This window comes from Engraulis encrasicolus, chromosome 8, assembly GCF_034702125.1.
Source record: "Engraulis encrasicolus isolate BLACKSEA-1 chromosome 8, IST_EnEncr_1.0, whole genome shotgun sequence".
NCBI classification, from domain to species: Eukaryota; Metazoa; Chordata; class Actinopteri; order Clupeiformes; family Engraulidae; genus Engraulis; species Engraulis encrasicolus.
In genome coordinates this window covers 49,189,069-49,216,052 of record NC_085864.1, presented here as the reverse complement: position 1 = coordinate 49,216,052, position 26,984 = coordinate 49,189,069, and the positions used below count along the sequence as shown (strand labels likewise).

Genomic DNA, 26,984 nt, shown 5'->3' with positions numbered 1-26,984 from the left:
TATAGTGACAATAAAGTCTACTCTCTCTCTCTCTCTACCAGTGTAATACCAGTGTAACAATATTTCATACCATTTAATACCAATACCAGTTACACATAAATACATAATGTAATTACAACATTGGTTCTGTTACACTGGTATTACATGGTATTAAATATTGTTACACTGGTTATTACATACCTACAGTAATGTGGTAGATCCACTGTAACAGTGAACCATTAAAAAGTGTTACCACATGGGTTTATAAAGGTGGTAAAGTGTCTTGGTTCTCACGTTAGGCGTTGTCTTGTTTTAAGGAGGGAGTAAGTATCTAAGATAGTGAGAGTCAATGGATCACACATGCTACAGTGACCCATTGACTTTCACTCGCTTAGCTACATACTCCCTCTATTAACTTGTCTTAAAGCAAGACAACGCTTGACATGAAAAATAATACACTTTACCACCTTTATAAACCCCGGCCAACGATTTTAACTGTATCAAGCCCCAACATAGTGGCATACCCTTTTAGCAAGTCACCATGTATTTTATGCACAATCAATCAGAACTTAGAACAGAATTCAGAAATATTTATGGTCATAAATTCATTACCTCTCCACACTGCCCATTTGCCAGTCATGTTCTTAAACAAAAAAATAATGGGCCACCTGGTACTAGTTAAGGGCGAATCTTTTAATTTTCTTTTTTTCATGTGATATTTTTTTCCACATACAAATGCAGAATGTTTAATCGTATAATTGGACTTGACATGCCATTGCTGCTCATTGCAAGCTAAAACTCTCAAGTCCAAGTCAAGTCTCTCGCACAAGTCAAGTCAAGTCACAAGTCATTCCTAATATTGCCAAGTCAAGTCTCAAGTTATCAATATGTGACTCAAATCTAACTCAAGTCCCAAGTCACACCTCTGCTAAGTACCAGAGCTAATACATTCAGTTAAGCAGTTAGTATTGCATGTTAGGGCTGCACAATTAATTGAAAAATAATCAAAATCGTGATAAAATAGTGAAATCGAACTCATGATTTTAATCGTGATTTAATCGTGGCAATAGTGACCTACTTTTGAGAGCGTCCTTGAAGCCAGAACATACTGACAGGCTGGTGTTTCTGGCCAGAAATCTGTCCACTTGAGTTTCATGCTATTGCCTTTACATAATTATTACAATTCATTTTATTTTGCTCATCCCGTATGTAATTCATTCTTGGTTATATTTCATCTTGTTATAATTTTCAAAAAAATAAGCAAAAATCAATAATCGTGATTAATAATCGTGATTATGATTTTGACCAAAATAATCGTGATTATGATTTTTTTCCATAATCGTGCAGCCCTATTGCATGTACATACCAGGCCTAATCATGACCCTAAAATGCATGACCCCAGAGGCAGCAAGACTAAGCACATCTCTTGCAGCCTTCAAGAAACAACTAAAGACCTTCCTCTTTCGAGAGAACCTACTAGACTTACTGCAGAGGTACACCAGCGGCGATCTGAGCGAGTCGAGCGACGGAAGTAATTGACTTTGTATTGAGTCGAGAGACAAAAGCGATTCTGGAGACTAGAGCGATTTGCGCGACCAGCGCGACAATTTGAAGTTGAAATCTTTTCAACTTTCTATGACGCGGTTCGGCGACAAGCCGCGACAGCCAATGACTGTATAGAGGTCAGTGACCACAGCCAATGGGAATGCTTGAATGCTTTGCCTTCTGCCTGTACGGACATACTCTAGTCTCCTCAATCTCTCGTATCGCTTGCTGCTACACTCTGTCGCTTGAATCGCGTCGCCGCTGGTGTATCTCTGCGGTAATGCTTGAACTGGCCTTGCCCCAGGGCAGACTCCTGATATGATGTTTAGTTTAGTTTAGTTTAGTTTGTGTGTGTGTGTTTTTGTGTGTGTGTGTACTCGTTATGTACTCTTTATATATATAAAAAAAGAAAAACTAACCCCTCTTTGCAACTGCACTTGTTGTTCTGTATATCTAGTGTGCACTTTGTATTTGCTTGTGATGTTGGCTTGATTATGTCCTCTTTTGAAAGTCGCTTTGGTTATAAAGCGTCTGCCAAATGCAATGTAATGTAATGTAATTGCTATGTTTAGAGATCACTGCCGCTGTTCAGCACTACCCCAGTCCTTGAGTGTGAGTGTTGCTTTCCACAGACACGTGGGCCTTCTAAACGGGCAACATGATCTCCAAACATTTCGTGCTCCTGGACACGGATGTTAAGGACACAAAATCTGTGTCCAGGAGCACGGATTTTGCCAAAATTCCGAGCTCCTGGACACGGAATTGTTTTCAGTGCTTCTGGACACGGAACTGTTTTCCGTGATGGACACACAGAAGTGCTCTCTTTGTACTCCCACAGCTCTATGTTTCCACAGTCTTTGACCTCAGTCAAATATTTTTTCTCAAACATTTCTTACTGACAGGTTAGGGTTAGGGATTGTTTTGGTCTGGGCACAGCTAGTATTCTTTCATTCATTATATGAATTTGATAGCCTATCAACCAACTGGAAAAGGTATTTCTCAAAAATATGTCTAATGACAGGTTAAGGTTAGGGAATGTTTTGGTCAGGGCACAACTTAAATTGCTATAGCATTATTTTGCTTAGGATTAGCATTTGGTATGTATTTTCTAATGATAGAGTTAACACAGTGCTGTGGGAATATAGAAAGCACTTCCGTGTGCCCATCACGGAAAACAATTCCGTATCCCGGAATTTTGGCAAAATCCGTGCTCCTGGACACAGATTTTGTGTCCTTAACATCCGTGTCCAGAAGCACGGAATTTTTGAAGATCAGGCTGAAACGGGCCTTCAGAGACTCAGAAGCTGCAGGATGGGTTTTAGGGCAAATTAATGAAAAACATGGTAACACTTTATTTTAGGGATACATCTATAAGCACTAATAAATACAATGTTAATGCCTGCTTAAGTAGCTTGTAAGGCATGTACTAAGCAAACGCTAAGGCCTACTAGGTCGTTACTAAGGTTAAATTGGTAATAAATCCCTGCATGAACAAGACATTCGCGAATACATGCCTGACAAATGTTTGATTTTGCTTTGTACATGCCTTACCAGTTACTTATACAGAAACATTGTATGTATTAGTGCTATATAGTTGTAGATGTATAGATGTATAGATGTATATAAAATATATGTATCCCTAAAATAAAATGTTACCAAAAACATTATTTATCATTGATTGTGCACAAAGGGCAAAAATACGGTACAAATATGACAGGTTATATTGTACATTATGTCAAAATGCGAATCAAACAGTTTTCGAAAGAAATAAAGCTGAAAATAGGCCTACATACATACCACTGCTTTTGGGGATATGTCCTCGACATCCTTGAATCCTCTTTGGCCTGCAATTCACACGATCACTCTGCTATTAGGCTACCTGATGACCTTTAAATAACGTCTCTACTCAATGTGAACCTCAGGTTATTACCAAGGAACAGAAACCAATGAGGCCAGCTAACCAGTGTTGCCAGATTGGGCTGTTTCCCGCCCAATTGGGATGCTTAGGATGGCTGTGTGCGGGTAAAAATGGCATTTAACAGAAAAACCAGCCCAATTTTTGCCATAGAAATCAATAGAATTGGGTGGGATTTTGTGCCTCTAGGCGGGTTTTTAGCATTTTTTGGGCTGGAAATCATCAGCCTCATCTGGCAACACTGCAGCTAACTGAGAACCAACTAACTGTTTTTGTGGAAGGGAAACACACGTATACGCACGCACACACGCGTGTGCATGCACATAGGCCTGCTTAGGTCACAATAGGACATGAATATGTCCCCGTTTTTTTCAGTGAGATGAGGGAGCCATCTCTATGGGAGATGCTTATTGGCTGTTGATCTTAACAAAGACTGTAAAATCACTACTGATTGGGCAAGCTGCGATTGGGGCAGGACGCCCACTTTGCCAAACCCCCATAGAGAAGGTGACCGAGTGTTACGAAAAAGAATATTGCATGGTATTCTTATCTGTGCGGTGAGTATTATTATCTGTGGGGTAAGGCTTCTTTGTGCTATCACACGTTGGCCTATTCATTTAGGGAAATGGAACCAGGAAAGGAGAAGCAGTATGGGTAGTCATGGGTGAGCGGTTAGGGCGTCAGACTTGCATCCCAGAGGTTGCCGGTTCGACTCCCGACCCGCCAGGTTGGTGGGGGGAGTAATCAAACAGTGCTCTCCCCCATCCTCCTCCATGACTGAGGTACCCTGAGCATGGTACCGTCCCACCGCACTGCTCCCCATGGGGCGCCACTGAGGGCTGCCCCCTTGCACGGGTGAGGCATAAATGCAATTTCGTTGTGTGCAGTGTGCAGTGTTCACTTGTGTGCTGTGGAGTGCTGTGTCACAATGACAATGGGAGTTGGAGTTTCCCAATGGGCTTTCTTTCACTTTCAGTACTGATATGTGGACAATTGTTTTTTTTTTTCTGGCTCAAACGATGGTGAGAGCGAACATGTGCACTTAAAACAATTGTGAGTCATTTCTGCCTAAATTATATTTCCCCTATGAAGTTATTTCAAGATTTGGAAGGAACAGTTTACAAATGGGCTCTTGCTACCTCAGCAAATGGGATCCAAGAAATGGATCTAACATAATGTGAAGGTCATAGCATGATCACAATTAAATATGTCAGTCTCAGGATTTGTTGCCATGTTTTATCATGTTTTATTTGCTGGAGCCTACAAACATAACCATGGAACACACTTGTTGCCTTAAATGCTTCAACCAATCACTGGCCCTACTGTTCTGGATCTAAAACCACCATACTAGGCTTCTACTGTCTCACTATGTTACACTGCACTATGTTACCAAAAGTATGAACTGCCTTCATTTACTGTAACGAAGACTCTCATTGTTATATACCGCCCAGGGTTGCCAGATGAGGCTGATGCTTTTCCAGCCCAAAAAATGCTCAAAACCTGCCTAGAAGCACAAAATCCCGTCCAATTCTACTGATTTCTATGGCAAAAATTGGGCGGGTTTTTCTGCCATTTTTACCCGCACACGGCCATCCTAAGCAGACAAATTGGACGGGAAACAGCCCAATCTGGCAACACTGACCGCTACACTCATCTGATCTCAACCTCAAAGCTGTCACACGTCTAGCACAGTCAATAATCAGAGACCACACACACCCTCTTCATCATCATTTCACACTGCTCCCATCAGGACGGAGGTATAGGTCACTCAGATGGCGACGAGCACGTTTTAGCAAAAGCTTTATCCCATCTGCCATCACAGCACTGAACAACCTACCGCAATAACCCTGTATGGTCCCCCCCCCTGGTTGTGCATTTCATGTATATAGTATGTTGTATGAGTATATGTGTTGGGGTGTGCATGTACAGGTGAATGTGTGTATGAAGGTGTGAGTATGTCTATGTGTACAGTATGAATGCACAGTATATTGCATGTGATGTCCTTATGCTTGTCCCTGTGTATTTCAATAGTGTACTGCTATCTGTTTCATGTCTTAATGTTGGCTTGTAACATGTCTTTGACGGTGGTGAAAACAAATTTCCCTCTGGGACAATAAAGGCAATCTAATCTAATCTAATCTAATCTACACTATGTTACCAAAAGTATGAACTGCCTTCACTAAACGAAGACTCTCTTTGTTCTGTAATAGTTCTTTTCATCATATTTTCTATTTATTTTTACCCGATGTGAACTTTACTGAACATCACCCTTGTCTACTTCTCTACTTCTGTCTTCCACTCTCTTTCTATCTGTATCTTTGTCCTTTCACTTCTCTCTCTCTCTCTCTCTCTCTCTCTCTCTCTCTCTCTCTCTCTCTCTCTCTCTCTCTCTCTGGCTCTCCTACCATCCGAAGCAGCATATTTAAATATAATTCAACATGTATGATTATGCATACAATGACCTTGTGTGATCATGTATGTCTCTGTGCGTAAAGGAGAAAAGGATCACAGAGCACTGTCAGTGCCTGTATATACTGGACAGAGACAATGGATATGAGATGATTCAAGTCCATACTTTTCTGATATGAAAGCCCCCAACTCCCATTGTGACACAGCACACAGGTATGCACTGCATACAATGATACTGTTAGGGGTCTTACACACCAGGGCGGTAAAGCGTCGCGGAGCGGGCGCGTTTTTTACCGGCGTTGGTGAAAATACATTGAAATCAAGTAGGTAGCAGGCTTCACTCAGGTTTCTTGATAACTTTTAAGGGTGCTGTCCCAAATGACTTAGAATCAAAGAAAAGGGGGGCGCACCTTGCATCAATTTTTTTCTTTATTTTTCTGTGCACAGACGCGTTTCGGCGTGTGCCTTCCTCAGTGTGCAACCCTCGAGCGTCAGCGGCGCGGGAGCCGGAGCCGGCTCCGCGCCGCGCTGCATTTGGAAAATAGAACTCAAGCGTATTTTTCACGCCGGCGACCGGCGGTGTCCCATTCAAATGAATGGCAAAGTAGCATGCTAGCTTTGGCTGTGGGGAGGGTTTTGAACAGGACTGGCCGCGCACGCCGACGCTGTCAGTGTGAAAGGCAGAGAAAAACACGCCGGCCGAAACTAAGCAGAAAGACCGCGTTCGTCCAGCAACCGTTCTGTTCTGCCTTGGTATGTTTTGGCCCTTATTATGCCTCACCGGTGCAAGGGGGCAGCCCCCAATGTGGCGCCAAGGGAAGAGTGTGGCAGGACGGCACCATGCCCAGGGACCAGGGTACCTCAGTCATGGAGGAGAGCATGGATACTTACGCTGAGTCTTCCAACCAACCTGGCGGGGCGGGAGTAGTACCAGTAACCTGTAGGATACAAGTCTGACGCCCTAACCGCTTAACCATGACTGCCCATGTGAGACTGATGCACTGTCAGGTGAACACCCTTTAGGATTGCAGCTGTGGTTGAGAATATAGAGCAGTGGTTCTCAACCTTTTTTGAACAAACGCCCCCTTGGTTACATCACGAGCCTCCCCAAGCCCCCTTCAACTCATCAGAGGCCTGACAACGCCCCCTCTTAGTATCAAAAAAATAAATGGACTAATAGCCCGCAATGGCAACTAAGCACTGCCCCCTCTCAGCTGTATCCTTCTCAACGCCCCCCCCCTAGAGCTCCCCATCGCCCCGAAACACTAATATAGAGTGTGTGTGTGTGACATGAATGCAGAGCAGAAGCCCGTCCCATAAACAGTGTTGTGTGGATCCTGACTGCGTTACAATATGCGACCTTGCTCCCTCCACTTGTGTTTGTGGCCTCGCCCCGCCTCCTGGCCCCTCCTCCATGGAGAAAAGAATAAAGTTTCCCAGCTGTCAGCCTAGCCACAACAACTCAGTCGCATATTGTAACGCACTCACAGTTTCCAAGCCGCGCCCTCCTAGTGACGCAACACCTTCAGCATTGCAACTAGTCAGGTCAAGAGCAATGCAAGTACTCTCTGAGTTCCCGAAAATACGGGACCTCCTTTCACTTTGTTGTGAAGCAAAAAAACACAAGCAAACAAAGGGAGGACGGTCAACCTTGCCGTTTGGGAAATGTCAACTGATATGCTCTTGGTGAAAGTATTCCAAGTGGGCCTTGAAATAATTTTCCAAAAATAATAATCATATTTTGGTGTGTGTTGCTGTTGATTTATTTGAGTTCTATTCTTAATTGGGTCAGAGGTGAGCCCCGAACATTTTTGACCATTTCGAGTGGGCCCCAAGTTGAAAAAGGTTGGGAACCCCTGGGCTATTCAGTATACATACAGTATACTATATCTGGAAACGTGTATAGGCCTACTGTACATTTCACACATCTCTTTCCCTTATTCTCTTTCTCTCTCTGTTTGTTTTCATGCTGCCCTTCTCCTGCTGCTGATATTGCATGTGAACAGACCATGAGGCACACCCTCACTTCTTCTGCTTTGTAAAACAAATAATACCATGTTTGTTTATACAATAAGAGGCGTTGATAACACATAGCAGCAGAGGAGGGGGTATAGCTCAGTGGTAGAGCATTTGACTGCAGATCAAGAGGTCCCCGGTTCAAATCCGGGTGCCCCCTGGCCTTTTCAAATGCAGGTCAAAGGGTGAACATCCTACACAGCGTGAATGTAAAGAAGTGTTATTACATGCCCCAGACACCAGGGGGAGTAGTGGAGCATTGGTTTCCTATCCATTATCAGGTGCGTGTGAGAGAGAGTTCAAGTTCAAGATCAAGTAGTGGAGGGTTGGTTGCCTCTCCATTATCAACAGGCTGCCATGGCAGCAACACAATTGCTTTGCTATTAGAAAAGAATGGGTGAACATGGAGAAAAAAGCTCAATTTGTGTGTGTATGTGCGTGCGTGCGTGCGTGCGTGTCAGTGTTTTCCAAATTCAAGATCAAGTAAAGAGCCCTCTGTATCTTAGGAACTATTTCTATTTGAGTGAAAGCAAAATTGGATTCTTCCAACAAAAGCATCGGCTGACATCCCTTCCCCTCTTCTTGACAAGCTGTCTTTATCTGAAGTACAGTGCAGGGCAGAACAAATCACACACCAAAAACTCTCCAAATTCATTGTGGTTTTGCAGGATATAACTTGAAAAGAATGGTCGTCGCACACTCAAGTTGAGTCTAATTGTCCGCCGTACACACCTCACACGGTGTGCGTTTACTGAAACCCGAAGAAAGGTTTTCAAGGATATGCCAGCAAACCCAGAACTGCTGTATACAACAGATAATACAATATTGAAGTGCAGCAGTTCAAGCGCTTTGCACAACGTGCCTGGTTACAAAATGGCAAGTCGTGAGTAGGCAACTGTCTTTTATATCAAGTCCTCTACTAAAGTTTAATCCAGTTTCCAATGACAGAATGAACAATGGAAACAGCATCGTCCCTAACCCACCGTCTGTGACAATGGCCCACATTTGCACCACAGACTGCTAAACTCCAGACTAAACAAATAAATATATGTTAAATATATGAACTGTAATACACAGCATTTGGCAGACACTTTTTAATCAAAGCTATTTACAATCGAGGACATAATTATAACCAACATGACCAGCAGATACGAAGTGCACAGGAAATATACAGATCAACACGTACAAATGCAAAAAAAGGATTTTTTTATGTTAAGTAGAGTACACACACATACACACATACAGTTTGTACACACATACACATCATGTCAACAGTTCTAGAATCTCTACTGGTCACATCCACTTAGCCCACAGTCTGTAACAAATGCCCACATTTGCATTCAGAATGCACAGACTGCTAGACTGGAGGACTCCATAATAAGAAATAAATGTATGCTAAACTCCAGACGTGATTAATGAATAATTCAAAGTTATTTATTTGTGTCTGATATTCATATCTGTGTCGTGGCACATAGTACAGCTTGTGTTGTTTCAAAACAACGGCCAACTGCAGCTGTGGCAGCCTTGACCGATAACTACATGCGGCCATTGACCACATGGCATACGGGTACATTTGACTTAATGGATTTATGCACATGATGCAATTTGGGCAATGTGCATACGTTGTTCAGTAATGTTGAACTTTCTGCTGCTAGACACCTTAATGTTCTTCCAGCATCAATAAATATTTCTATATTTCTAAATATGTTCTCATTTCTAATGTATTGCTTCCTGTCTTGCATGATTGGAATGTAAAAACAGCGGACCACTCTAAAATGGCATTATGCCATACACAAGGAAAGCCTAGCAAAAGCTTTCCAACCTAGTTGACTGCACATTGCAACAAGAGGCACCTGAAAATAGTACTTTTGTAGACGGAATATGCACCTGTCTGTAAGACATGCACTATAGCATTCCATTAAAAAAATGTCCAAAAGCTCACAATTTTTTTGAAGTTTGATTTGCTCACTTTGCACGTAGCAACATCTTACAGATAAGCTATCGCTATGGAGACAGTCAGTTAAAGATTTTTTTTTTTGGATCAAAGCGAGATGATGAAATGTTGGATTTGCAGTCACAATAAAGACAAAGACTTGCCGTAACTACCCCCCCCCCCACACACACACACACACACACTCACACACACACACACACACACACACACCCACACACACACACACACACACACACACACACACACACACACCACAGCAACACACACACACACACACACACACACACACACACACACGCACGCACACACACGCGCACGCACACACACACACACACACACACACACACACACACACACACACACACACACACACACACACACACCCATTCACACTTCTGTCAGATGGTTATTTCAACATAATATGAGTAGAAAGATATCCCACATCAAACTGAATTTGGTGAAACAATCATGGAAGGAAATGGAAAATGGAAAAACAAAACAAAAAGAGAATGAAAATACTATAGATATCTCAGCCATGATGCAATAATGTATTCTAAATTAAGTTTATCTAAAGCCTAACACCATTGCTACATTATTGCAGCATCGCATGCCATTGTGAGATTGTATCACTTGGGTATGCTGCAGTAGCCTGGTCCTGACCATCCCATAATACTACCATTTCCATTTCGTATTCATGGTCTGGACTTTTTTTGATCTGACGCGATTGCAGGAAGCAGGAAGGACATTTTCGGAAAAATCAGGATTTCACTTGTAAGTTGTTGAACAAACATGTCTGACGTCTATCTATGGCGATGTAGGACCGTTTAACAGACATGTCTGACAGAACATCCTACCGTAGGATAAAATTACAATGTAGGACCATTTGTCAGAACACCGGCGAAAATCCTACCGGTCAACATCGCTCCACAGAAGACAGGTACCAGACGTAGTGCGGAGCCAAATGTCTTGGCGGAGGTACGTAGGATGGCGCGCGAGGCTAATGCTGCAGTGTATAGTCACACAGTATAAGTATAAGCACTGGGGTCCGTTTCTCGAAAGTGTCTTTGCTAATGATGGTAGCAACGTCCTTCGTAAGAGCGATTCAAGTCTCACTCGACAGCGACGCTCACCACTAAATCCAAGGGAATGGTAAGACGGTCTTACGATGGTTAGCAACAACAAGAATCGAGAAACGGACCCCTGGTCTAGAATCTACTGTATCTGTTTTGTTCTGTCTGTAGGTCTGCCTGTGTTTCTGTCTTTCCTGTCTGTTATATTCTTTCCTTGACTGGCCTTGCTCCCCTCTCTCAAGAGATAATAACTGGATTCAGCCGGAGGACTGAAGTACACTGTACACCAGTGATTCTCAAACTGTGCTGCCAGGTTTTCCAAGTGGGCCTTGAAATCATTTTCTAAAAATCAAAATAATGTTTGTGTGCTTTGTTGATTCATTTGAGTTGTATTGTTCATTGGGTCAGAGGTGGGCCCCGAACATTTGTAACAATTTCAAGTGGGCCCCCAAGTTGGAAAAGGTTGGGAACCCCTGCTGTACACAATAGCCTGGTGGACCATAGATTCAGTATCAAATTGTGTTTTGAGTCTACTGTATTAGCTTTGCACCAACTTTCTTTCTCTCTCCTTCCACCATCTCTCTCTCTCTCTCTCTCTCTCTCTCTCTCTCGTCCTTCCCACCCTGCCCTTGCTTGCGTTCTCTGTCAGAGCAGATAACAACTTTGCTCAGCATGGTCTGCGCTACCCAGATGTTGGCTAATGACCTTAAGTCAGACGTGGGCAAACTCAGGCCCGGGGGCCACATGCGGCCCGCTCAGCCATTTCATGCGGCCCTCAGAGCCTTTCCAAGAAATAAAATACAGATTCATATGGTCACTCATTCTTAAATTGGCTACCCAAAACAAGGGTCTTGGAAACCTAAGATTACTAAAGTCTACATCTAGATACAATTAGTAGGAATGGCAAAACTGAAAATGGTGTAATTATGTTGCCGTAAACCATTTCTTATTATTGGCAAGGGTAAGTTGCCTACGACATTCGGCCCTTTGGTCAACTTTCTAAACCCAATGCGGCCCTTGGGCCAAAATAATTGCCTTGCTTCCCCACCCCTGCCTTAAGCCCTCCCTGAAGACCAGGGCCCGCTGCTAAAGTGCGGCTCCACAACACCATCAACTCTCGCTGAGCTCCACAACACCATCAACTCTCACTGAGCTCCAAATTAAGAAGCTGTTTACCCCCCAACAGGCCTTTTTAGAAATCCTGGACTCGCGTGTGCTCGCTTGCAAGTCTCTTTTTAAATGGACTGTGGGTGGTCACGGGTGTTTGATCCGGATATACTTATTTATTTATACTCCTTATCATTTCCACTCCGCAGAGCTTATGATGTGTTTTTTCTGCTGTAGACAGAATAGTGTACATAATCACAATGTTGTCTTTGTTTACACGCTTGAGGAAGACCGTGACTGAATGGTCATTACCGCCTTGGCTTGGGCAGAGAAAAACATTATTTCAGAAATAATAAAGTATCTTCCACCATCTTCCACACCAAAACTGTTGCTGAAATAATTAATTACATAAATTGCAGACTATTATCGGCTTCAACTCTATTTGCTTGCTGTGTTCAACGTTCGCTTTAATTTCTCCACTTGGATGTGAGTGGATGTTTGCTCCATTTGACCCTAACTACAACTTGCTGGTGGTATTTGATGTAGGAGGATTTTTTTTTCGGAACATGCACCCCTACAGGCGATGTATCTAACGGTGCTTATATGAAAAGGGCAGGGGGCACCCAGATTTGAACTGGGGACCTCTTGATCTGCAGTCAAATGCTCTACCACTGAGCTATACCCCCTTCTGCTATCAGCTCATTTTGTTATGTGGTCTTGTCCCAAGGCCAACGATAGCAGCAGCAACAGGACAGGGGTTAAACAAAGAGAGAGAGAGAAAGAGAGAGAGACAGAGAGAAAGAGAGAGAGACACAGAGAGAGAGAGAGAGTGAGAGAGGAGGAGAAAGAGAGGAAGAGGAGAGAGAGAGAGAGAGAGAGAGAGAGAGAGGAGAGGGGAGGAGAAAGAGAGAGAGAGAGGGAGGAGAGAGAGGAGGGGGAGGAGAGAGAAGAAAGAGAGAGAGAGAGAGAGAGAACGAGAGAGAGAGAGAAAGAGAGAGAGACAGAGAGAAAGAGAGAGAGACACAGAGAGAGAGAGAGAGAAAGAGAGAAATGGTATGTAATGGGGTTAAAGAGAAAGAGAGAGAGGCACATTCAAGCCTACACATGATACTATGCCTCAACTATACAATTCAATTCAATTTCTTTAGTAAGGGAAGACCCCTTCAGATGAAACATCTCGTTTTCGAGGGGGTCCCAAAACCTATGTCCCCCTCCATTCTCCTCTCCTCATCCATACCAACTCCTCTTCTCATCAATACCCTCTCCGCATCTATCTTCAGCCACACTCGCTTTGCTCCACTGCCCTCCTCTCCTATACCCTGTCCAATCCGCTCCGCCTCTCATCCATACCCGCTGCGCTGCTCTCCTCTCCCATACCCTCTACTCTCCTCTCCTCTACCATCCAACATGCACTTCTATAGACAATCTATCCTATAATGCTGTTTGTATTAAAAGGTCAGGGGGCACCCAGATTTGAACTAGGGACCTCTTGATCTGCAGTCAAATGCTCTACCACTGAGCTATACCCCCTTCTGCTACCAGCTCTTTTTGTCAGATCCTGTCGTTCCAAAGCCAACGATAGCAGCAGCATGGAATCCATCCAAACGCTTCTATGCCTCTATACAACACCTATTATATGAAGGGTTTATTTGCAAAACGGTGTATCTCCATTTTTTTACTTTTGCATTTTATTATTGAAAATGACTTTTCATAGGGCCTATCACCTATGTGTGAATTCTTACCATTCAAATATTTTGAGAACATACTTTTTTAACCTATATAAAATGCATTTTGCAATGCAATTCAATGGAATGCCCAATACAAAAGGTCAATTTCCCAACATTCTACAAAATGGAGTTACACCGTTTTGCAAATAAAGCCTTCATATGTCCCTCCCTGTTCTCCTCTCAGCTCCTCATCCATACCTTCCGCTGATATTCTCCTCTGCTCTCTTCTCCTACAGCAGTGGTTCACAAACTTTTTCCATCATTCCCCCCTTCAGAGGGTCTGTATGCTTCCGAGCCCCCCCCAAGCAACAGCAGTAGGCCTACTCGTGCAAACTGATTTTGCGATCGCTGCGCATAATCAAAGGAAAGGTGACTGGTGGAGATTAAACAAAGAGGGACTGCAGTCAAATGCATATGTGTGTTTGCTAGGTTATTCATATTCATGACAATTAATAATATAATGTTGGTGAGGGCTTTAAACGTATTGACTTATTGGCGAGATAGGAAATCATTTCCTTCTGGGGAAAAAGCCCAAAATCAGATGTCACACGCCCCCCTTGAGATGCCTCCGCGCACCCCCAGGGGGGCTTACGTCCCACTTTGAGAAACACTGTCCTACAGTATGTATTCTGGATCCTCTCCTCTTCTCTTACCTCCTATACCCCATCCAATCCCCTCCTCTCCTCTACCATGCCATATGCAGTCCCACAGACGATGTATCTAACGGTGCTTGTATGAAAAGGTCAGGGGGCACCCAGATTTGAACTGGGGACCTCTTGATCTGCAGTCAAATGCTCTACCACTGAGCTATACCCCCTGCTGTAGAGTAAAAAAAACCCTGTACAATCTAGCCTGAATAAATACCTTTTGTCACATGGGCTCCTCCCATATACACAACAATAGCAGCAGCAACAGGGCAGAGGTTAAACAGAAAGAGAGAGAGAGAGAGAGAGAGAGAGAGAGAGAGAGAGAGAGAGAGAGAGAGAGAGAGAGAGAGAGAGAGAGAGAGAGAGAGAGAGGGAGAGAGAGAGAGAGAGAGAGAGAGAGAGAGAGAGAGAGAGAGAGAGATTGGGGGGTGGATGGATGGATGGATGGGGGAGTGGTAGATTTGTGAGAAATGTACATGTACAATATGTTTACAAAAGAGGAGGGGATTGTGTGGGGATGGGTGTAGAGAGGGAGAAAGAGAGGAATGGAGGGAGTATGTGATGTAAGATGGGGAGAAGGAGTGAGAGAGAGAGAGAGTATGATGGCATAGCTGGAAAACAGACTGGATTCTCTTTCTACAGTAACATGTTCCAACGCTCCAGCCATAGAGGTAGAAAATAACACTAGAGAGGACACAGCAATTTGCGACAGCACTGGGAAATGGCAACTGGAGCTTCCCAACTTCCTGGCACTTTCAGGCAATGCAAGTCAATGGAGAACACGCCCGACCCTGTCAAGAAATTAACTAAAACTGTGTAAATATGAAGTAACACTTTAATCAAAGACCAGATTTGAAATGTCAGGCTAAATATCTACTTAAATAATATGAGTCGATAAAATACATTTAAAAATCAAATAATATATTTTATGAACATAGTTAGCAACACACTTCAACTATTGTCCTTGTATAGTGTGTTGATGGACATTTTCACAAGATTAAGCCATTTTTGACAGAGGTGAGCCTCGTTCTCCGTTAATTTCCATTTCTCTGATCTACCTACAGATAATGGCCGCTACAGATTGCCGTAAAAAGGGGGGCGGGGTCCTCTCTAGTGTTATTTTCTACCTCTATGGTTCCAACACTGGAAGGTTGACATTATGTGAGATGAATGGAATGGCAACACTGCCATCTGCTGGCAAGTGTACAACATTTCACCTCTGCCTGCTGACAACACACTCTTCTGGCATCCCTCATATCAGGGGTTCCCAACCTTTTCCAACTTGGGGCCCACTTGAAATTGTCAAAAATGTTCGGGGCCCACCTCTGACCCAATTAAGAATAAAACTCAAATAAATCAACAGCAACACACACCAAAATATGATTATTATTTTTGGAAAATTATTTCAAGGCCCACTTGGAATGCCTTCAGGGCCCACCAGTGGGCCCCGGCCCATATGTTGGGAACCACTGCCTCATATAGTAGACTTAATGAAAAGAGCAGCTTATTCTCATTAGCAGGGTTGGGCTGAGACAACAAAACCGGCCAGGACATTGTTGACATAGGCCAGCCCCTCACCCCATACTACAATTATGATCAGTCCACTGTATATTGAGGACGCACCAATGGCATCAGTCCACTGTATATTGAGGATGCACCAATGACATCAGTCCACTGTATATTGAGGACGCACCAATGGCATCAGTCCACTGTATATTGAGGATGCACCAATGGCATCAGTCCACTGTATATTGAGGATGCACCAATGGCATCAGTCCACTGTATATTGAGGATGCACCAATGGGATCAGTCCACTGTACATTGAGGATGCACCAATGGCATCAGTCCACTGTATTTATTGAGGATGCACCAATGGGATCAGTCCACTGTATATTGAGGACGCACCAATGGCATCAGTCCACTGTATATTGAGGACGCACCAATGGCATCAGTCCACTGTATATTGAGGATGCACCAATGGCTGCCACATCTAAATTGTGGGTCGGTCTCTAAGGGGAAATTTGAAACAAACAAACAAACAAACAAACAAACAAGCAAAAACATCAGCCCCTTTGATGACTCGGCCCATCGAGAAAATGACAGATTCCCAATCCAACCCTGCCCATTGAATTTCAGTCTCCGAAGTTATCGTGAAGTTATCGTATTAGAATTAAATACGTCCTGTATTGTAATAAACAGATCAATTGTAAGAGGGGTCATTGTACAGATGCACACCGTATTACCAAAGTACAGAAATGACTGAGGTTGTGAAATGAAGTGCGTGCGTGTGTGCGTACGTGTGTGCGTGCGTGCATGCGTGCGTGCGTGCGTGCGTGCGTGCGTGCGTGTGTGTGTGTGTGTGTGTGTGTATCTTTCCACTCATGTCATGTTGAGATAACCATCTGACAGAAGTGTGAATGGGTGTGTGTGTGTGTGTGTGTGTGTGTGTGTGTGTGTGTGTGTGTGTGTGTGTGTGTGTGTGTGTGTGTGTGTGTGTGTGTGTGTGTGTGTGTGTGTGTGTTTGTGTGTGCGTGCGTGCGTGTGTTTGTGTGTGAGTGACATCAAATTCTAAAATCTTTTCATTTCATGAAATGTTCCAACACTCCAACACTGGAAGTTTGTCATTCTGTAAGATTCATAGAAGGCCAACACTGCCATCTGGTGGCATGTTTAAAAGATTTCATTTCTGCCTGCTGACAAGCATAACATCAGACAAGCCAAATGACTTGAAAATCAACGAAGTTCATCAAGTCTTTATCTTTGTCTTAAAATAAAGAATTATACTGTGGAATTAATCCCTCCTAGGCTGTGACATGTTTGCAAGATTCTTGAATTATTTCACTTCCTCTCCTGAATCATTTTCACTAGTGCAACAGTTGTGCTTTTGAGGCCCTTTATATGGGGTGGTGTGCAATAATCCTGTTTTATCCAGGGGGTCAGGATTCGGTTAGCTTCGTCGATTAGCAAGGCATTTCCTCGTCACCATTTTCACAAATTCGCTCATTTCCGACCCTACTTCGCTCATGACTGCTCATGATGATTGGTGGGTGCGCGAGTTTAGTCTTGGGCACACAGACCTATGTAGGCCTGTGGTTGGGCCATAGAGGTAGAAAATAACACTAGAGTGGACATGGCAATTCACGACAGCACTGGGAAGTGGCACATGGCGCCTCCCATTGTCTGTAGGTAGTGTAGGCACCTTCAGTCAATTCAAGTCAGAGAACACGCCCACCTGTTAAAAAATGGACTAAAACTGTGAATATGAAGTAACCCATTAATCAATGACCAGATTTGAAATGTCAGGATAAATATCTACTTAAATCATATGAGAAAATACATCTAAAAATCGAATTATATTAATTCTGCAAAACTATTGTCCTTGTAGAGTGTGTTGATGGACATTTTCACATTATTAAGCCATTTTTTGACAGAGGTGAGCCTCCTTGTCCATTCATTTCCATTTATCAGACCTACCTACAGATAATGGCCGCCACAGATTGCCGTCAGAAGGGGGGCGGGGTCACCTCTAGTGTTATTTTCTACCTCTATGGGTTGGGCACCTTATAATACCTACATGCATCCAATACCCATCTTCCATATTAATAGCTTTCTGGTCAACCTTACTTCAGTCAGTAACGTGGCATGTAATTGGCTGAATAAAATGAGCCGGAAATGAGCTCCATAAAACTCCATGTTGGAAGCTGAAAAAATGTGCTTAATTTTGGCTGAATTCACCAGCCAAGCATTCCCCATTGAAATGACTGAGGGCCAGACTTATTCACTCTGTCCAGGTCTTATACTACCTCCATGGTTTTAACTCTGCTCACATCATCCTTGGGCCAATGTCAAGTACCATGTCAGCACTATCGCTATAAATAGTGTGACCGCCTGTCCCTGTTCTCCCCTGATTGTCCCGGTTTTTAAGTGAGTCGTGAGAGCCCAACTCCCTTTGTCATTGTGACACATGCTACGATACAAGAGGTCAGGGAAAGGTCAGTGCACTAGAGAGAGACAGTACATTTCCATCCCGGGTAATGGTAGCCAGGCCGTGCCCTCCTAGTGACGCAACAGCTTCAGCGTTGCTACCAGTCAGGGCCTCGTTTCCGAAAGGGCCTTAAAGGGCCGTACACACACGTCGCTGCTATTTACTCGCTACTTGCTCACTCGCCTACTTGCCACTCGCTCTGGGTGATTTTGTTTACTGGTTGTCATGGTTCCCGCTGTCCGCGCCAATAACGTCCGTACGAAACAAAATGTAGGCATACGCTGTTTAACGTTGATCGTGTGCTGTGCACAACCATGCATATGAGCCTTTGATGGTGTACACTGTATTGGATGTATTTTCCTCAACACTTCAAAGTGTGATGGCGTGCAGAAGTTGGGTGGTCAGAACACCACAGGGGCAACGTCACCTGTCAATAATCTGTATCCTGCATTCCAATTGGTTACTCGCTTAACTCGCGTCGCTCGAAGATAAAATAAGTTTATCTCGGAACCCGCCCACATCGCATCGCTTGTACTCTCCTCGCCTACTCGCCAGCGAGACTCGCTGGAACACGTAGACATTCTATTGACTTCATCCGCTGAGCGAGTAACTAGCAGCGACGTGTGTGTACGGCCCTTTAAGTACTACTTAACGCTACGTGCTACTTAAGTTCACACGTAACACCATCGTAGAGCTCACGGAGCGTTTCCCAAAGCCAACTTAGCAAAGAACCATCGCAGGTTGACACGTAACTCTAAGAGAAATCCACGAGTGATCTGGAGTAGTCTTAACGCGCTAAGATTGATCGTAACGGCATGGCACAGTGGAGACACCCACAGGATATGAAGGGAAAATAAGAAACTTGCGCATAAGATTGCTGTTTTAAGACGCGAGTGGCATGGCACAGTGAAGACACCCACAGGAACAGAGGAAACTTGCGCTTAAGTTGATGTTTTAAGACGGGAGTGTAAATATCATGGCACCACAGTTGACACTGTAACGAAAGTAATAAGGTAACATTAATTGTGTAAGTGTATAAAATAAAAGCAATGTTGTAAAAGCAAAAGCTGTGTTTGATAAATCAGGGCATTATTAAACTGTGATCAATCATAATTTGTGTGGGTGCTTCGTGAACAAGAACAAGGCATCCACACGCAAAATAAATAGGGGGCTTCGGCGACCAGAGACAAGAGTGGTGATGTCGGAAGGTCACTACCGAAACATTAAAAAAAAAGAAAAACGGTCAGCGAGTCGTTGCGCCCTCTTTCATTTTCAAGTACCCTAAGAAAGGGAAGGCGACGCAGAAAAGACACGATAGTTGTAGGCTAAGGGTAAACTATGACATTAAAAAGGCAGCGATGGGGATTCGTGAAGATTTTTTGTTTTAATAACAGCAGACTGCCGTTCAAAATGTTCCTCACAGTTAAAGCCTTGAGTGCACGGTACTTTGCGCGCCGCTCCCCAAATGCGCATTCCAATTTAGGCCTACTTGTCTTCTTAAATATTAAGCACGGTAGCCAACTGCACGCCCTTTGCATTAGCAAACCAAGGAAGGCCATTTGGGAAATGCCGTTTGGGAAATGTTAATTGTTATGCACTTGGTCAGACCAAGTCTCGAAGAGATTTGAAAGTCGATGATAATCAGGCTAGGGGAACGGAGGGGGTTTTTGGGGTCAGGAGCTAGCCGTTCAGCTCGGGTAAGCTAACACTGCTCTCCATCTCTCCGGGTTCTACACTTCACGCAGTCAGCATTAAAGTCATACACTGGCACTAACACATTATTTGCATTACATGTAGTCTAAGGCCTGGTTATGCAGATAGGGAGATAACACGTTGAGACGTAATAATTGGGGGCTTCGTCTCGAGGTGAACTCTTAGGGCTAGCTGGATGTTGTTGAGAGCAAAATTCGGTGTAGTAGTTTGGGTAGGCTACGTGTGTATGTTTAGCTGATATTTAGGCAAAGGACTGCGTAGGACTGCATAGACATTTCTCAGCCGTGGCAGTGCTTCAGCTCCACGGCTCATGATCTTACCGAATACGCCATGTAATCCACCTATCTCTGAACTGCGTGTGTGCAGTCAATATGTTGCAGAGCAGTTTACTGGTTGCTTCAAGCAAGGAGCAGCATTTTCTACTCTTTGTAGGTCATGTTAGGTATTCCTGTCCACGTTTGCAGTGCATTTACTTCCGCCTTTCCACGGTCTAACAGTTTCAATGAACCCTAAGAATGACTTTTTCCACACACAGGAAGAATGTGCTCCTCTAACCCTGAAAGATGTTGGCTTGCCCAGTGTTTCTCAACCTTTTTTAAGGCAAGGCACCCTTTCAATTCATGAAAAATTTCAAGGCACCCCAAACCAACAAGCCGTAACATGGCATCGCATTCGATACCACACAAGCTTAGAAAAGCAACACATTTGGAAACGTCACAGGACCTACTTTTGAAGTTGCAGCTGACTGGGGCAACCTATATTTACTTTAGAGTGCGTAAATGGCAGATGAAAGATTCCACTGACTAGCATTAACTTATCAATTTAGACAAATATGTATGATATCACATAATTTGCTTTATCAGACACGTTTCCGCGGCACCACGATTGAAACCAAAACAAAAATATTTTGAGGAAGTAAGCTATTGGTTCATACCAGAGGCATACGTGACATGCATCACCAAGGCGACCTGAACAGGGGTTAGAGAGGTCTCAGTTTCACTGTCTTCATTCCTCTTTTCTTGGGCCAAACCACATCTAGTTTGCTGTAAGTGTGGGGTAAAGGAGAAGCATGTGATATGAGAAAATGTTGTAGTGTCTTGTGTATAGGCACAAACTCTCTTGAACCAACCATTCAGGTTTGCCCTTCTTTGATGAAGATTAACAAAAGGACAATGGTCAGGTTCATGCGGAGAGCTTGCAGTAAAACTGTATAGGCTGGTCATTAGGAACTCTGGTTATTGATTAATCGGTGTGCTGCTTCTCTTTTAGGCTAGGTATGGAGCCAAACTGTGTTTCAAACACAACAACGATAATCGACAACAATCAACATCTACCCACACACAATCAACATGTACACACACACACACACACACACACACACATACACGCAGAAGCACACACACACACACACACACTCACAGGTCTCATTCCCAGCTCGCTCACCCAGTTCTATACAATGTTGACAGCAGTTTTACAACTTTAGGCTCACCATTCACAAACACATTGACAAAAGAAGAAGAAACATGCATTCCACCCACATCCTCAAATCATTAGGACTGTATTCATTTCAGTGTCCTTGACAACAGGGAGTGGTGAAAAGGAGAATAAATCGAAAGTAAATCAAAACCCACAGTCATTTTTTTTGTCAGCACAGCGAACTAGGCAAGGTAGGCTTTTGTTTAACTTTCTTACATTCATCAGATCAGCATTAAACTCACTGTGTTACAAATGCAGATTCAGTTCTGAAAACAAGATATTTATTGAGTGGTTCTTATACATAGATTTGGAACCCAAAAATGTTCATGGTTTCCATTTTCATATCTGTTTTTCACATAATTTTATAGTATCTGTCGGTGTGCTTTTGGGAGTTTTTATGTAATGTAGCTCTGTTGACCTTATCGTTGTTTGAGTTGTTGTTTGAGGTTGTTGAATGTATCTTTGAAAAATATAGTCATTTGATAACTTCAATGACATATTGTATTCATAATTAATAAACATAGGAAGAACATCCAAATGTTTATTTCATTTAACCAGTCTCTGTTTGAGTGATAATTATATGTCTCTATTTTTGTAGATACAATGGGTGCAAGACCATCACGTATGTCCCCCTATCTTTTGTCCAAGTCTAAAGAAAGTGTTATGTAAAACATTCTCTTAAAACGTCTTTTTTTTCTAGACAGAGTATGATTTTTATTGGTCTAACAGAGATTTTATCTGTTGACCATTTTTTGTTGTTAATTTTTCTGTTTGTTTTTGTTTTTGTTTGTTTAATTGTTTTTTTGTTTGTTTTTTTCAGAGCCACAGCTGACAGGTAGGACCTAATAAAGCAACTGATTGACAGACAATGATTCTGGGATTTGGAATTGGAAGCTTTATTCCAAATGAAGAGGGTGGTTGACTCTGCTTATAATTCCAAATGATTTTATTCCTCTGTCTTGCAGGCCTATGCAGTGTAGCCTCAAAATGCATGCTGTTCCACCTGTGGAACACTTGCATAGTCATTGAAAAGTTAAAAACCATACTGCTACACTACTGACAATATCTCAGTGAAAGACCCAAAAGTGGGAGGGGTAAACCTTCACACACTGCTGTGACCGTTGTGTCATCATGTGCATAGTACCATCTCCACAATATATTGTTGTTTTTAGGCATATTATCACACATATGTGTAAACAGCTTCTTAAAGGTGGACTGTGTAATATATTTAGTAGGCCTAGTTTATTTCCCGAATTCATGCTGCCCATTCACAAATGTAAACTTTTTTGCATGCTTTCCAAAAGCATGCAATAGGCAACCCAGTTTCAATGAGCAGCATAGTTGCAGTAGGCTACATATTTTGACCATTTCCTGCACAGTGCACCTTAAAGTAACATGCTTGATGTAAACTCAAAGGTTTCTGAACTACTTCATTCTGATCTATTCATTTGGACGTAAAACATAATGTAAAAGTGTCCAATGCATATAATACTGATAGGAACTACAGTACTCATTGTGAATACTGTGGGCAGCTTAATCCTTTTTCTGTCCCCCCAAGACATATGTGTGAAGAGAGGAGAGAACATCATTTTGAGCTGGACATCAAAGCGTGGCGTTACTGGTACATGGAAGAAGAAGGATACGTTGCTGCAGCACGGTGGCAGGATCATCATAAGCCACAATGACCACAAGGAGTTCCACCTGACCATCACAGGGGCCAGAGAGGAGGACGAGGGCCAATACACCCTACAGCTGGAGAATTTCTGGGGCAAAGAGTCTGGTTCTGCACATGTTAAAGTGCTTGGTAAAATTCAAATACCTTACATGTATGCATGTTTACTCTGACTGTTTTCATTGAAGAACCACAAATGCTGAAACAGATTTAGGCCTACCAGTATCTTTGTTGACAAACTACAAGTCTGCATGTGCATGCGTGCGTCTGTCTTTGTGTCTGTTGCAGAATATGATTCTGACTGGAGACACCTGAACTGGGAGTAAGTATCCATGGTCTGCACTGTTCTTGTGCTCAGTCTAAATCAATTGTTATTGGTGGACTAGTTTGGAGGGGCTCGTTGGTTAGTGGGCATTCAGTAGTAGCACACCTCTTGACTCTGGGTATTTAAAGGGACACTGTGTGAGATTTTTAGTTGTTTATTATTTCCATAATTCATGCTGCCCATTTACTAATGTTACCTTTTTCATGAATACTTACCACCAGCATCAAATTCTATAGTATTCATTATGACATGCTTGAAAAGGGGGATCTTCTCCATGGTCCGCCATTTTGAATTTCCCAAAATAGCCATTTTTAGCTGCAAAAATGACTGTACTTGGACCATACTAGAAAGCATTTGTTTATTACTGAGTTAACGTTCATGTAAATATCAAATTTGGCAATAGGTTTCAATGAGAAGCATAGGTGCACCTTTTTTGGGCATTTCCTGCACAGTGTCCCTTAAAGTCACACCCTTTTTTGGGGCTGGTGATCAGTCCTTACTCTCCTGTGCCCAAGTAGATGACATTGCATGGTAACATGGTTCATGTCTATTGGGTTACACTTTCCTTAACGGCAGCGGCTACAACAGTGTCACGACAGTCATGAATGAGCCATAAACATTATGTTAATGCTATAAACGTTTTATGGTCATCAAAATTCAACATTTCGACAGTCTTTACCAAAACCGAAAGTCTCTTAATGGCAACAGTCATGAAATATCCATGGCATTAAAGGAGCGCTCCTGCCAATTTCAGTATGCTGTTGTATTGCTCAAGCTACCCTTGACTTGGCAGTACACGGTGATGCTGCATGTTTTGGCTCAGCCCTTGATGCAATATGAGCAATTATATTATATAGGGTCAGCTGTTGTTTAGATTTCAAAAAAATCTTAACATTTATAGGCCTACTCCAAATATTTTCGCAAAAGGTATCGCTGTTTGCTAGTTGTCTGCTAATGTTGCATAACCTTTTGGATGTTTCTGGGAATAAATCAAGATTTTTAATGTAAACAAATCGCTGCCCCCATTACAATGACTAGGATCTCGGAAAAAGCTGAACAAAAAAAAATAACCTCAGGTACTGACAAGTCCGGGGTAGTGTGAGCATTACAACTGCCTGTTGAAATAGGCTGACGTTACCCTTTAACATAATGTTTATGTCCATTAGAGCTGGGCGGTATACCGTTAAAAAACCGTGATCTCGGTTTACACTACACAAGGTTCTCTTTTTGATGAGAGACGGTTTTGTTGTTGTTGTTTATAGCCTACTATGTTATGTGCGTGAGCTTCATACTCCGTGTCACACTTCCAAAGATTCTTCTAATTCATAAGTCTCTGACACTTCATTTCAACTCTGCTAAGTCCACTGTTGTTGCTGTTCTACTAGGGAATGTCACCACAATGTTAGATGTTGATTGAACGAATAAAATAACTGCTTAATCGCACTAGAGGCTAGTGAGAGTGAAAAATGATGAACTCTTAAAGATTAAGATTTGGGGGAAAATTGTTGCATATAAAAACCATGCAGAAAACCATGATATCAATTTTCATCAAGAAAACCGTGATGCTAATTTTTTCCAAAACTGCCCAGCCCTAATGTCCATGACTGTGTTTCGCCACTGTCATGTCATATGTACAGTGCTTAATTTGTCAAGCGGGAGGTCCCGGGGCGCAGAGGATGGGTGGCTCCCCCCCGAGGGGGGGTCTGTGATGTCTTTCCCTGAGGTTCCATCAGAGGTTCCGGAGCTCTCGTCTGAGGTTCCGGAGCTAGCTCCCCCTTGCTCCCCCTCAAATTAAGCACTGCATATGTATGATGCCGGTGTCAAGTAAAGTTTTACCGTTTATCGCTATTAAAGCTGGTGCTTCACTGTGACGTTATACCTCTTGTTATCTTATGCTATTTCACTTTGACTTGTCCTTCCAATGCATTACAGCGTAGAGGGGATTTGATCCACCCCACACCCCTGCATTCCAATATCATCAACATTTGAACATTTTACATTTCCAGTATTTACTTTTTGACCACTTTTCCTCACATCAGGTGAAGTTCATCTACCAATTAACTCTTTGTGTGTTTAAGTCCAGCCAATATTGAAAAACAAAATGAAAAGCAGAAAAAGAAGCTGAGGGAGTTTCCCATCAGCAACCCTGGGGTCAGGCAGCTTCGTTTCCTGCTGCATGGCATAACATCATACGGCAAATCCACCCTCATCAACTCCATCATGACTGTGTTTAAGCAGCGTGTCATCACCCTTGTGCCAGCAGCATCAAACTCGGATAAAACTCACACCAAATGTGTAAGTTGAACAGCATACGTAAAAGGAACTTGCTTGTGTGTGTGTGTGTGTGTGTGTGTGTGTGTGTGTGTGTCTGTGTGTGTGTGTGCTCTAGTGCATGCGTGCAAGTGCACATGCTTCTGTGAATGTGTATGTGTGGGCATGACTTTTGGATATTTATTTTTGACCGGTTGAAGAAATGATCCTGCAGTTAGTCTGGAGATCTCAAGCAGTGTTAAGATTTACCTGGAAATTTACCTTTCAGTTCAAAACATACATGATTGAGGACCATCAAAATAGAGCATTGCCATTCATATTCAGCGACACTATGGGGGTGGAGCTTGGAGAGGGCGGAGTTTTGGCAGCTGACATCATCAGTGCCTTGAAAGGCCATGTCATGGATGGTTACGAGGTGAGATAACCATGGCAACATACCAGGATATTCTAATGCAGAACATTACACACACACACACACACACACACACACACACACACACACACACACACACACACACACACACACACACACACACACACACACACACACACACACGCACGCATGCACACACACACACCTACACAGTCTCACCCCAAGTAGTCAATATCTGAGTACCTTTGACCAGACTGCAATTTTTGACATCTTGGGTATTCCTTCCACGTCACATTTTGACTATGTCCTCAAAGGCGCCCCCTTGTGGCAGCATAACGTCATTGAGGTTAGGTTTAGGAATAGGTTTAGGGTTAGGCCACATAGTCAAAATGTGACGTGGAAGGAATACCCAAGTCAAAAATTGCAGTCTGGTCCAAGGTAGTCAGAAATTGACTACTTGGGGTGAGACTGCGTTGCACACACACACATACACCCTATCTCACTCCATGCCTGAAGTGTCCATGAGCAAGGCACCTAGCCCACACTGCTCCAGGGACTGTAACCAATACCCTGTACTAAAATAACTGTACATCGCTTTGGATAAAAGGGTACGCTACTGTAATAATGTAATAATGACTGTGAATGACATTGTATTTAGGATAAGTTGTAAGACAGGCTTGATATACATGGGAAACAGGGGCTGTATACTTACATTTTAGTAGGCCTAAATATTACCATTGTTTTAGTCTAACATTGTCAACATATAAAATGTACACCTCTGTACTTGTTAATGTTTCCAT

At 43.0% G+C, this 26,984-nt stretch overlaps 1 protein-coding gene and 4 non-coding genes across 5 annotated transcripts; 2 read left to right on the top strand and 3 right to left on the bottom strand.

Moving 5' to 3' along the window:
- The first annotated feature begins 6,688 nt into the window (after positions 1–6,688).
- Positions 6,689–26,235, top strand: LOC134453947 (uncharacterized). The gene is made up of 5 exons (XM_063204693.1): positions 6,689–6,781; positions 23,116–23,347; positions 23,504–23,537; positions 25,619–25,835; positions 26,080–26,235. Exons 1-5 carry the CDS (start codon positions 6,689–6,691, stop codon positions 26,233–26,235), a joined length of 732 nt encoding a protein of 243 aa, XP_063060763.1.
- Positions 7,953–8,024, top strand: trnac-gca (transfer RNA cysteine (anticodon GCA)). The gene has a single exon. It is a non-coding gene; the product is annotated as a tRNA-Cys (tRNA).
- trnac-gca (transfer RNA cysteine (anticodon GCA)) lies at positions 12,610–12,681 on the bottom strand. The gene has a single exon. It is a non-coding gene; the product is annotated as a tRNA-Cys (tRNA).
- On the bottom strand, positions 13,454–13,525 carry trnac-gca (transfer RNA cysteine (anticodon GCA)). The gene has a single exon. It is a non-coding gene; the product is annotated as a tRNA-Cys (tRNA).
- trnac-gca (transfer RNA cysteine (anticodon GCA)) lies at positions 14,468–14,539 on the bottom strand. Its single transcript has one exon. It is a non-coding gene; the product is annotated as a tRNA-Cys (tRNA).
- Positions 26,236–26,984: the final 749 nt, after the last annotated feature.

Excerpts from the sequence above, each read along its gene's own strand:
- LOC134453947 (XM_063204693.1), top strand. The coding sequence starts at position 6,689 with ATGCCCAGGGACCAGGGTACCTCAGTCATGGAGGAGAGCATGGATACT. Across the intron at positions 6,782-23,115 it reads GCGGGGCGGGAGTAGTACCA|AGAGGAGAGAACATCATTTT; the intron begins GTAACCTGTAGG and ends ATATGTGTGAAG. Across the intron at positions 25,836-26,079 it reads ATAAAACTCACACCAAATGT|TTCAAAACATACATGATTGA; the intron begins GTAAGTTGAACA and ends TTTACCTTTCAG.